This window comes from Thamnophis elegans, chromosome 5 (genome assembly GCF_009769535.1).
Source record: "Thamnophis elegans isolate rThaEle1 chromosome 5, rThaEle1.pri, whole genome shotgun sequence".
NCBI lineage: Eukaryota > Metazoa > Chordata > Lepidosauria > Squamata > Colubridae > Thamnophis > Thamnophis elegans.
The window spans coordinates 23923519-23937350 of record NC_045545.1 but is presented as its reverse complement, the minus strand read 5'-3'; the positions used below and the strand labels follow the sequence as shown (position 1 = coordinate 23937350).

Below are 13832 nucleotides of genomic sequence, written 5' to 3'. Positions count from 1 at the left end.
ACACTGCATGTCAAACACATATAATACTATAAATTTGCAGTTTCTCCCATTTTCTTCCATTTAAAGATTATCTGTTAGAATGACAGATCTACAAGTTCCTTACTAGATTGTGCAGACTGACATTTAACAAGAGTTATTTTTAGGGTTAATCTGAATTGTTCTCCTTTAAAGAGAAGGAGAATTGTTCTCCTTCTGGGGAGAAAATACAACATCATGCTAAGACAAAGGTAGAGAATCAACACTATGGCAACCAGATATGTAGCACATAACATTTGGGGGAAAAACCCAACCTCTTATAAGTTGTGTTTAAAAAAAATTATAAATGAGAGAAAAACTCTTTTATTTCGTGTTCTGAAAGTTCTAAATACATGTTTGAGAATAACATATCCATCTGCATTTTTTTATCATCTTCCCTACATTGTATGGCATTTAATCCAACATTTATATGACCCCTCTCTCCTACCTACACATAAAACAGTGAAGATTATGGCACAGTTACTGCAAACATTTGAGGAAATTCTTCAGCCACATGTTTATGTAGGAGAGGAAACAGTCATTTCTTATTTAAGCAAACTAACTTTAGAAAAAAATGTTTGAGTACCAATAATACATTAGCACATTCCTATGTAGCATCTGTGTCCTGTGATTGGAACAGATGTTATTCCTGATGTCTGTGCACATGAATGTATATATCTTAAAAATATGTAGGGTTTTAAAAATATTTTAAAATCTTCTGGCCATTCAAATGATTTAGGTTTTTTCATTACTAGACGTTAACAGGAAGAACAATTCTGAAATGCCAATGTTGACATTGAACACTAAGTAAAATAAAGGAATGTTGACTTTCTCTGAAGTGTTTTGAAAATCATGCCACAGTATGAACAAAGAAAAGGGGCAACATTCATAAAGAAGCCTCTGCGATATCTGCTGTTTTTAACAGATTTGGGAAAAAAAAAAAAACCCACTTCCAGTACCATCTATTTACTCTGTCTGCTTCTGTGCTCAGTGTTTGAATAGTTCCTTTCCCTACTGGTACAGCCAATAGCACCTTTGTTCTTAATAAGAGATTCAGTACCCTTGAACTTAGCATCTACCAAAATATATATATGTATATATATATATATTTATATAATCTTCCACCCGAGAGGAAGAAAAAAGCAGTATCTTATGAAGGCACACCCATGCTGAACAGACAAGAAAATCAAAATCAAAGCATAACTGCACAGGGCAGTCATATTACAAAGCTCATTCTTGAAATCTGAGTGTCATGCTAGAAGAAAATCTAGATATGTATTCTAGTTTGAAGAGATGAAAGCCAATGTTATTTAGCTTTCTTCTGTAAAAAAAAAAAGATTCTGTGTCAATATAGATAGAATCTTATTTGAAGAGGGAAATGAATGCTTGTATTGCAGCCTTAAAGATCACATTTTTTTAAACTGCAATTATTTGGGTTCTTTTTTTTAATGTAAACTATTGTCTGCAACTTGGCAGACCATGACTGAATGCTTTTGAAACGTTGTAGATTACAAACATGAACTCACAATTAATATCCTCTAAAAATAATTTCACATCTTTCAAAAAAGAAAAAAGAGAGAGAAAGGTAAAGAAAAAGGACAATGTGTACTTCTTCACAAGGTAATGCAGCTAATAAAAAAGAGAGTAGAATTAAAGTATTTACATAATGAGCAATTCTACAGAAGGCGATCATTCCCAAATAAGCACTGCTGATTATATCCCACGACGTGTTTTTTTTTTTAAACCAACTCTACCAGATTGGATCCAGTCATCAGCACTTTCAAATAATCCTTAAAAGCTTTCCATGGTTCTTTACATTTATTGTAGAACGATGTTCTTCAGGTACATTATGCTGGTGTAAGAGGACAGTGTCAAGACAAGGTACCAGCAGGACAAGAGAACTTCTGCACCCCCAGTGATTCCAAGGTGGGTTGTACTTGGAACTGGAAAAAGAAAAGAATACAGAGTAGTTACATATCGATGTTGTTTCACTATCCCTTGTTCATTATTGCATTTATTTACTATGTTATTTTTTTTAAATCTGCAAGTTAGGATGAGTTCATAAACAGATTTCAGAAAGAGCAACCACGTGCTACCCAAGCTGAAGAGAGGAAATGAATGGGAAAAATGTACACTTCTGGAAAGCTAAAATTATCCATGTAAGAGCTATTCTTAGCAAGGTTTATTATAACTCTATGTGCATTTAATTAAGCTTCCTCTTTTTTTTTTTTTTGGCTTCGAATTCTTGAAAGGAAATATAAATAAGCCTGATAATAATTACTGAGACAAGTCTGGATCATCTTTTGTGGGTAATACATATTACTGCTCTAATGCAGGAAATCTGGGATCCTAATTCGTTATTTGAATAAAAATGTCTCCATGTAAAAAACTCATTCACTGCATCACTTTTCCTTCAACATATATCATTGTTTGATATTTTCCTTCAACAATATCACTGTTCATTTTCTACTTATGAAGTAACTCAGCACAAGTAAATAATTAAACATGGTTAAAGCAAAAAACGGAGATGTTCGGTTTCTCAGTTCAGCAAGGGGCACATCCTCCCAATTTGGAGAAAGCTTGGCCCCAAATTAATGGACGTTAATTATTTTGTCCTTCAATACAGAGATGGGTTGCTGCTGGTTCAGCCCAGTTCAGCTGAACCAATAGTGGCAGTGGCGGGAGGTTCCGTCCACCTGCCTGGATGCTTCTGCACATGTGCAGAAGTGTTGCGCACGGACATGCGCGTACACACAAGCAAACAGGTAATAAACCAGTTAGCAACCCACCACTGCTTCAGTAACTTTAAATGAACTTCCTCTGATTATCTCAATAAATGAGAGATATTCTTTCAACTACTCTGAACTCAGACCATAAAGGTCTTTAAACCTCAAACCAACACTTTGTATTTCTTCAGAAAAAACCTGCACCCACGGTAATGCTCTTAACGCAAAAAGGAAAAGCTGTTCTCGGCATTTTGACTACTAGGAAATATTCAGAGATATTCACCAGGTTTTTTTCCCCCTGTGGTATGTTCTAGCAGAATGAAGTTGACAAAGATTTTGGAATCATCTTATTTATAGAACTTTGACTTCTCCATCTGAATTATAACCAATTGACTTGTGAAATGAGAACACAAACTTTATTCCTTATTACAATGCAATATTAAGTTTTCTGCTTGTATTGGAGGTATGTAGTTCTCTTTATTGTAGTATACAGAGGGTTCAAATACAATTTTTAACATAGTAATGCCATAGTATTCCAACTTATTTAGGAAAATGCAGAGTTTAAGGTACCTGAAGAAATAATCTGTCAAATATTTATAGAAATAGGAACATTATCCCAGATGAAAAGTATTTGAAACTTCTTTAGTGACAATCTGGGATTACTCTGTTTCCTTTGCTTAGTCATTCTTCTCCATTAGAGTTAAACTCAGAAATCAATAATTATTTAGTAATGCCTTTTCAGGATATGTATAAAATATAGCTTTGATTGCATGGATATCTGTCCTCCAGGAATAACATTCCTATCTTCTTGCAAGGATTGCCACTTGAGTTCCTGGTAATAATTTGCAATGAGCATTTCTTTGCCAAAATTTATATAAGCTTGGCCTTGTGACATGATGTTATTAGAAAAAAGGTGAACAATTGTTCAGAGTTAAGTTGGTACTGAGGCTGTAGCTGATCAGAAAAACAGGAAGGCCTGTTACTAAAAACTGTTGCTCATTAAAAAAACTTATGAAAAATCAACCCTTATTTAACTCTCTGAAAATAATCTGAAAAGGAACAAAACATTTTGAGAACATGATCCTTCATTAGGCTCAAGTTAATTTGTATTAAAATGGGTTTATTGTTAAAAGATGTGAACAGTGGTTCATAACAGTGTTGGGGGAGAGGTTCTTAATGAATGTAAGGTAAAATCTCTATTAAATTTTCTGTGACAGATTATAATAGGACTAAGGTGACCAGATTTTAACATTGGTAAAGAGGGACACCATTGACCGGGGGTGGGTGGGTGGTGTCCTTGATTAAAATTTTTAAAAAATTCGGGACTTTTTAAAAACGCCGCAGGACACGGGACAAGTTTTTCAAAAGCAGGACTGTCCCGCCAAAAGCGGGACGTCTGGTCACCTTAATTTAGATGCCCCTCAAAGGCAAAATTCAGGGGGATGAATTCTACAGGGGGAGGAGTAAAGGGGGGGATTTGAGGGGCAGCCCAAAGCACTGTCTGTCTAAATTTGCATCAGGCAGGCAGTAACATTTTCATAGACCATGATCAGACGAGCAGCTGATCCTATGGAGAGACTCCTCCTGCATTCAGTCCCAGGCCTACAAGTGGAAGTACCCCTTCCTTCCTCCTTTCATCTTCCTTCCTTCCTTCCCTCCCTCCCTCTTTCTTCCTTCTAGCCTTCCTCCCTTTCCATTCTTTCTCCTTCCTTCCTTCTTCTTCCCTATATACCTTCTGTCTTTCTGCTCTTTAGATCTCTTTTCCCCTTCCCTTTCTTCCTCCTTCCATTCTTTCACCTTCCCTCCTTCCTCCCTTTCTTCTTTATTTTTCTGTTCTTTCCCTTCTCTTCCTTTCTTCTTCCATTATTTTCTTCCTTCCTCCCTCCCTTCTTTTTCCTTCCTCCTTCCATCCTTCCTTCTTCCTTCCTTCATTCCTCTTGCCTATCTACCTTTACCTTATCTGTCTTCTGCTCTTTCCCTCTCTTCCTTCCTTTCTCCTTCCATCCTCTCTTTTCTCCCTCCCTCCTTTTTTCTTTCTTTCTTTCTTCCTTCCTCCTTCCTCTTGCCTATCAACTTCATCCTCTTTGTCTTTCTGCTCTTTCCCTCTTGCCCCCTTCTCTTCCTACCTCCCTCCTTCTTTTCTCCCTCCCTTCCTCTTTTTCTTCCTTCCTTTATTCTTCCATCTTCCTCCTTCTCCTTCCTCCTTCTTCCTTCTATTCTTTCTCCTTCCTTCTATCTTTTCTCCTTCCATCTTCTTCTCCCCCTCCCTTCTTCTTTTCCTCCCCCCTCCCCCTTCCTTCCTCTCCTTCCCACTCTTTCCCTGGGAGGGGACAAAACTCAAGGGCTAATGGGGTCAAGGGTGGGGGAGCAGCAGAGACCAAATAAAGTCAGAAGATCTTATTAAAACTTTCCTATTTGTTGGGTCGCATTGCTGCGAACATATAAACCAAATCAGGGGAACATTTTGCAACCGATGGTGCTGCAAGGAAAATGGGGGAGGGAGGTGGCCCTGCTGTTTCCCCAGTTTTGCAAGGAATGAGAAACGGTGCTTTAATACGAAGCAAAGGATGACTGCAATCAGAACCGCAGACAGGGAAAGAAAGAAAGATCCTTGTAGCACAAAACCCACCTTTGTATGGTTGTGAGAACACAGGTAAAACAAAACAAAAAAGCAAGCATCCCCCCGCCCTCTGAAAGGGACTCAGCGTGATTCTGATTTGAATACGAGCACACGGAGCCGGGCGGGGAGATAAGCACCTTCATTTGCATTCTATGCGACCATGATGCTTTGTGAGTAACAATCCCCGGGGCTCCCTGTGACTTTTTGTAGATTTTTCCTTTCGTGCTTAAAAAAAAATGCTGCAGGACGCGGGACAAATTGTTCAAAAGTGGGACTGTCCCGCCAAAAGCGGGACATCTGGTCACCTTAAATAGGACACAATAAAGAAATATATTTATTTTAATATGCCATGTACCATGATTTCTTGTTACATTATGTCTGAGAAATAGAGTCTTTGTGTGTGAGACAGAACTACCTCAATTTTGTAATCTTCTTGTCAGTCCTCTTGTGTATAGAATATGATAGGGACATTTTATTCCTTGGACAATAGCAATAGTACTTAGACTTATATACCGCTTCACAGGGTGAAACAACCCCCTCTAAGCAGTTTACAGAAGTCAGTATATTGCCCCCAGCAATTTTGGTCCTTATTTTACCCACCTCAGCGGGATGGAAGGCTGAGTCAATATTGACAATAACTTAAACTGAACCAATGGCTGAACCTTTGCCACATTTCTCAGAATCAGATCATGGTCTTCAAGAAATGATGAAGCATGAAAGCCAGCTGGGTAACTTTGGGTCAGGCATTCCCTTACCCGGTTGTTGTAGGAAAATAAGAGATGGGACTAGAAAATAAAGGCATAGACTTCCCCATCTAGTTCAATTTGCCAAATTGATCTTTTGCATGTGGAATAATAACAAAAAAAATGCTTTCTAGCCAACAGCCGTGAATAATCACTGACACCTGAATAAAACATGTTATTGAAATATATCTTTGCTAAGCAATCTGGAATCCAAGCAAATCGGCAGCTTGTGTCCCTCAGTTAATTAAATATATTAGCCTATCACATAGACATATTCAATTTAGCCAGACTCTCTTCTTTCTCTGAAGTCTGAATGAATTTTATATCTTTCCATCCATGCAGGTGATATGTTTTGGATTTATCTGTAAGAAATGTAACTGCTAGATCCACATATCTATAAATGTTACCTACATTTCTTCAAATTTACTGAAAATCCCATGATTTAGGGTTAGTGCATTGAGCTGTTAGGAACAGTAGACTATGGTAGGTTCCCTGTTACAACAGAGACTGTGTTTCAGCAATTTTGTTTTCTTGTACTCAAATTGTTCTTGCATTTCAGTTTATTCTCTGATCCCAACTTTTTAGTCACTTCTTTGCCTTCTGAATTGTTATTTGATCTCAACTATTGCCTTTTCTCATAACTCAGCCTTCCCTGGTTTGTTTTTGATCTGTAATTGTTAAAGTTTAATACATCAGGATGGGGGAGACTGTCACAATTTCTGATTTCCTGCTTAGATCTAAAGCTGACAGTGAAGCTTATTCAAGAGATTTCTAAGATCACTCCAGCAATCTGGGGAGTGATAAGACAAGGGTGGCGAGTTTCAAACTAAGGGCTTGTCTAAAATATGTAAACCAACATAACCCAAATCACATTGAGAATCCTGTAATTTAAGATCTAATATAAGGAAAAATAATAATAGCTTAAAATATACTACTTTGATAGGAATGAAGATGACCTTGTAAAATATATTTCTTTGTTTACCCTGTTTCCCTTAAAATAAGACCTCCCTGGATAATAAGCCCAATCGGACTTTTGAGCACATGCACTAAAATAAGCCCTCCCCAAAATATATGCAACACAGCAGTCGTCATGAGGTAACCACGCTTGCTGCCTCCTGCACCTCAAAAATAATAAGACCTCCCCCAAAATAAGGCCAAGTGCTTATTTCAGGGGCGAAAAGAAAATAAGACCCTGTATTATTTTTAAGGAAACATTATACTAGTTTTATCTTTGTAACAGTTGCATGACATCAGGAAACGTTTTAAAAAAAAGTATTATACATTTCATTTTTTTTGTTAAATGCAGAAGTATAAAGATCATGTAGGATGGAGGAAGAAACAAGCACAATATTGGTTTTATTCTGTAGGGATTCTTTAAAACTTACAGTTTGGGCCCAAAATTAGTTGTGGAAGTTATTCAACTGAAATAAGAACAAAGGCAACAGATACTTAGGTCTCCTGAGAGAAAGAGAAATGTGCAGGAACCTTTAAATGGCAATTGTTCCATTCACATGGAGGCAAGTCAAACAAGCTATAGACAATTAGGGGAGATATACCAGCAGAAACACCTCATAAGGAACTCATAAAGAACAATACATTAAGCATGGTTCCTCTTCTTGCACGGGATCAATAACAGGGCAGGAAACTGCCCACTATGACCATAGACAGAGCTGCAAAATGTCTGTGTGTATGTCTTGTTTCATACAAAGCAGCTGGTTACTTTAAAGCTTGAAATTTATACATTTCTGTGCATTTTCTTTTATGCTTCAAAGTCAGAGACGCAGGATTAAAATGTTGTCTTTATCCATATTGTGTAAGGAAGGATTTGGTGGGTTATTGTAGGTGCTATGGGTTTATAAAATAAGGCTACAATTAAAGTTATTGAGCCTCCTGGCTCAATAAGATTATATTTAAGTTTCATACAGTCCTTGGTAATCAACTTCCAGACTGAATAACAAATGTTTGATACCAAATATCCACAACACCCTTCAAGAGTAAAATAAAAATAAAAATCAAAGTCTGACCTCAATTTTGCAAGAAGCCCCAGATATAAAATACTGGCAAAGAAGGTGAATTAAGCAAGGTTGAAGTTGTTGAGGCAAATTAAATAAAATCAAAGTTGTCAAAATAAATTAAGCAGTGTGAATTCATTGAAGCAAATTATTAAAAGAGAACATTTTTAAATTGGCCCAAGTCAATTTCATCTCATTCTCTGCCAATGATTACAACCTTTAGATTTTTATCCATGGATCTGAATAACTTCTCACATTTCAGATAAAATCTGTGACCTTCCTAAAAGAGGACACCTGCGATTTCGGGCGAACCGATTAGACCCGGCAGAATACCACCTCTGAATAATATGCTAAGGTATTTGAAGACTTCACTGCAGTAGTTAGTGATCAGCAGTAAGTAAGCAATACCAATAGCATTTAGACTTATATATCACTTCATAATGCTTTACAGACCTCTCTAAATGGTTTACAGAGTCAGCCTATTGCTCCCAACAATCTGAGTCCTCATTTTACCCATCTCAGAAGGATGGAAGACTGAGTCAACCTTGAGCCTTGTGAGATTTGAACTGCCAAATTGCAGTCAGCCGGCAGTCAGCAGAAGTAGCCTAGTGTACTGCACTGCACTGTAACCATTGCACCACCAGGGCTAGTTAGAGCATCCCTTTGACTCTGCTTCACAAACTAATGCAGTCTCCTCATTTGAAGAGTGAGGTGTGGCATCTGCATTGTTTTGACTATTTGGTTTGATTGGACAAGGGACTAGAAAAAGCAACTAAGAGAGAACACGCTCATGTTTATTGTAAACAATGTTCGAATTCTCCTGGAAAACCAAGTTGATTTTGGCTAGTACATAAGCACTAGCTTGCTGGCATTGCATATGGATAACAAGCAAGCAAGAAGTGGCTTAGCAGAGCAGGAACAGAGGTTCAGTTACTGACTTGGATTTTGGACTGGTGGATGCATATGAAATTTTAAAAATGTAAGAAATCATTGATGGAATACACTGCTAGAAAAAGCACTTAGACTTATACACTGCTTCATAGTGCTTTACAGCACTCTCTGAGCAATCTACAATGTCAGAATATTGCCCCCAACAATCTGAATCCCCATTTTACTGACCTCACATGGAAGGCAGAGTCAACTTTAGCTCCATCAGAATCAAACTCTTGCATTCTAACCATTGTGCTACACCTCTATCTACAGTTCCACTAATTCTAAAATTCTTCTGACTTCTACTATTTGCTTTTGTTCTTTTTCTGGCTTTCAAAAACTTCCAAAAAAATGGAGGGTTTAAAAAAATTGCTTAGAAAACTTCAACATATTACATTCCAATTGTTCAAAATGTGTACTTTTTTTTTTAGATAGCATTAGATATTTGTGGATGAAATCAAAGTCTCAGGACTCCAACCCTATTTGTTGGACATTTGGCTATTTTGTGGTATTAATTATCATTTGTAACTTAGTAGGTGGACTGCTATGAAATTTTGGTTTTCTGAACAAGGATGATCAAGCCAAATGTGGTTTTAATGATGCCAGAATGTTGTTATTAAGCCTGTGTGTATCTATAACATCTGAGCATTTTAAGTAAGATGCCATTATCAACAGTAGTTAGGGAGACAATTACTGTACTTATTCATTTATTTATATTTATTTATTTATCAAATTTATATGTCATCTTGTGGTGTGAGGTGACATTTTAACTAGATCAATAGTTACAGACAAAGATAACTGTACAAATAGAATGATTTTTTCACCATTCTCCACCACAATGGAGATTGCTCCACTATATTATCCTTGCCAATATAATGGAAGACGAAATCACAGGAAGTGGCTTTGCAAACTTGATAATCCATTCCAAACCCCAACAATTCACTGATATAGAATGTACTAATTATAGTGGACAGTTTAGAACTATAATGTTTTAGTCCATTAATGAGTGAGCAACTGTTCACTATCTACTATCAATAGTTGATTTCCTTATCCTCTTGATTGTGTGGAGAATCATTGGGGTTAACTACCCATTTCTACTGGCCAACTTTCTTATATAGATCTCCATATTTCTAATAATAACTTCAGCTGGGCTAAATCCTTTATTTCTCTAACATTTGTCATCATAGATTATAGGAAGAAGAGAGTATTTTCGTTCCTGCGTGCTTCCAGAAAAGATTTCCCTTCCTATTCTTCTTGCATATCAAAGGGGAACACAACCAGGCAGTTCAAAATGACAATTGCCACTGATGCACACACTTTGAGTAGGAAATAGTAATTGAATTTTTCATAGCTGAGGAGATTTCGCCGGTTGACATTCACCCCTGCATGAGGAAAGTATACAAACTTCCATGTTGTGAATGTTGGATACATTCTTTGAACACTGAGTTTAAAGCTAGACCTTATGGCAGCCAGCAGGAATAACTATTAACAAAGAGAATGCACAGATCACAATTGAACTGGTCTGCAAAGGCTGATGACCCGCATGATACAATTTGAAAAGAAATCTCTGTATTAGAAGTTTAGTGACTAACTAGCCACTAAAACCAGAAAGAAAGCTGTGATGCTAACAAAAAACATGGCACTCTCTCAGATCATAAGAATAACGACATCATTCTGGAAAGTCTCTATCCATAGTGAGGAAGACTTAAAAGGAAGCAAATTTTTTTTGGTAAAAATAAAAGATTAAAAAGCAGCTATCTTACGTGTGACTTTATTATTATGATGTTTTGGAATACTCAGGAAGTATCACTAAAGAATAAATCTCATCAAACTCTATGGGATTTTTTTTCCTTATTAAGATTTGTTGAGGCTTTCACATACTTTTATGTGGTAAGGAATTGCTTGTTAATTTACCAATTAATACTAAACTAAAGCAAAAAAAAATAGCAGTCAAAAGATATAATAAAATCATTCAGACCTCCAATTCTCTCTCTTTTTCATTAAAATTAATCTTAATGCTGAAGTCTGTCTGTCTATCTATCTATCTATCTATCTATCTATCTATCTATCTATCTATCTATCTATCTATCTATCTATCTATACATCCATCCATCCATCCATCCATCCTTCCATCCATCCATCCATCCATCCATACATACATACATACATACATACATACATACATACATACATACATACATAATCTATGCTATTTAGCTCATCTATCTTTAGCCTATTTTTCATTCAAATTAATCATAATGTTGAACTTTAGCGTAATAAATTCTTTTAGTCCTGGTTCTCTTAAAGTTACCAGAGCATAGAACTACATCCCAACAGACTATTTTCCTTGGAACAATCCTCATAAAAATCAATAGAGCTTATATTGAGTTTATTACAAAGCGCAACTAGGCTCCATGTTTATTTTGTAATACTGCATTAATCGCCATTGCAAACAAAAATACTTTAATGTTTGCTAATTAAAGTCCTTTTTTAAGCTTAGCCGAGTACAAAACACATGAGATATAGTAATATTAATAGGAGAAAAGCAGAAAGGTGCATCACATTCTGTTTTCTTTGTGGTTGTACAGTCCCCTGAGTTGGCAATTTAATTGTGTTTTGAATAGCAGACTTAAATTCAATTCCTCATTCTCCTTGTAAGAGGAAATCAGTGGCACAGCTGTCACCCACTTGACAGTACTTGCTTCTTATTATGCACAGAGAATGAGATGAACAAAACACAATTTTTACTCCACATGGAGAACTTTTACCAACTACCTTCTATTTCCAATAACATAAAATTAGCCCCCAATTCAAAAACTTTTGTTTGTACAAGCAGTACTTTCAGTTATAAACCTCAGCAATCAAAAGCATTCTTAAAGATGCGGAAGCAAGAGAACAGTGGGGTAGTTTTAAATATTATGTCTTTTGATTACAAAAGAAAATTAAATTAGAAATTGGTATGACAAACCAACTTTTGATTTATATCAAAAATCAAGCCAAGAAGATCAAGCACAATGAGAGGTGTTTTTTAAAAAAAATCATATTTAAATAGTTAATCTGTATAGGAGGCAATTGAGATTGTTGTGATTTCTTCCAAAAAGATTAAGAGAAAATTACACAAATCCACTTTTCTCTGTATGGTGAAAGTTTAAAATCACATCCATTTGTAAAAACACAAATGCACCGAATTCTACAATTTATCCTTCGTTTGTTTTTAAATTGTGCTATTTAGGAAGGGTAGTTTCAAGTAAACAAATGAAATATTTAGATGCCTTCTATTGCTGCAACATCAGACAACTCTAATGCACCAGGAAGAAAAATAAGGCTGCAGTTGTTTGAAATGTACAACTTTTTGTTATGTTACCTGTTACACTAACAGCATTACTTTATCTTAGAATTTGTGATGGGCTGCAAGTTGAGTTTATTGCCTGAACTGGAAGACATAAATCTTCAAAACCAAAAGAAATCAGCAATTCATTTTATCTCCAAATGTACCAAAGTTCTCAGTATATACTAACATATGTTCAAGTCAAGTATATGACACTATATTAGTAATATAATATGCATGCATTATGTACTGTGATAGCAGATGGATATATGCTGTATTGCTATTCCTTTGTTAATAAGACCTATCACAGCTGGATGGTGCAATTTCACTGGTAGAAAATAAAAGCTTAAGAGGTTTCATTTTTGGGAATTATACTATGAGCTGACTTGCTTTGTTCCGTGACAGTTAATCTTGATTTTAATTCCTTTCATACATGAACATATGGAAGTGATTTATATTTCACAAATTAAATATATATGCCAGCTAAGAAAAAAAAGTATCATTATAGATGTCAACCTAGCTAGGAAACAGGGCCCCTTCATACCCTTGGGGCTTCCAGCCTGGGCACAAAGCCAGGTCTTCAAGAGAAATTGTTTTTAAACTCTTGTGTGAATACTCAAAATAAAAAGATGAATAGTTTAAAAATTCAAAATATGATTATTACCTGCCACTGAAAAGTTGAGCTTTATTGGTAAGACTGCTTGTATGAAACTGGGCCCACCAATGCTCTTAAGCCTAAATATTTCCCACTAATTAAGTAGGGTCTATTTTCTTGGACTGGTTTGCTTCCAACTAAAATAAAACGATGCTCATAAATGTGCTGTGTGTAGATAAATTTTAATTTTTTTCTCAGATTCTATAGACTTTATCATATTCTATATATTCTTCCATGTGCATGCCCAAGATGGTGTCCTGTTGTGTTTGAGGAGAGCTTCGGGGAGATGATTGTCCTTCTCGGGCCCTATCCCATCGTTGGTTCCAGGTCTAGCTATGAGAACTTCCTGGGATCTCAGGGATACCCTTGAGCTGCGATTTACTGCTTTGTAGCTGGAACATCATTAGTGAAATGGGGCGGCTGGCGGTGAGAGGAGAATGAAGAGCATCGGTGGCTGCCGGCATGGGTACGGTCAGTGGTGGTGGCAGGATGCCCTGCCTGGGATCTCTTCAGCCAGTGTGGGTGTGGTCAGCAGCAGCTTCCCGCTACCCCCTTGAACACAGCCGGCATGGGTGTGGTTGTTGGGACGCCCGGCCCGGGGTCTCTGAAGCCGGTGTGAGTGTGGTCAGCGGCAGTGGTGGTGGGTCGCCCGGCTTGGGATCTCTGCAGCCGGCGTGGGTGTGGTCAGCAGCAGCTTCCTGCTACCTCCCTTGAACACTGTTGGCTCCCCCCCCCCGTGGACATGTCATCTCCTCGTTCCATCTCCCCGTTATGTCATCCCGTTTGGTTAATGCCACACTCTC

The 13832-nt window shown here is 37.0% G+C and overlaps 1 protein-coding gene across 2 annotated transcripts in view; it reads right to left on the bottom strand.

Moving 5' to 3' along the window:
- Positions 1–1833: 1833 nt before the first annotated feature.
- NEGR1 (neuronal growth regulator 1) overlaps positions 1834–13832 on the bottom strand; it is a 547611-nt gene continuing 535612 nt past the window's right edge. For both annotated transcript variants that reach the window (XM_032218388.1, XM_032218389.1), the window contains one exon: positions 1834–1958. In XM_032218388.1, the coding sequence (XP_032074279.1) occupies positions 1834–1958 (125 nt within the window). The remainder of the gene's footprint in view (positions 1959–13832) is intronic.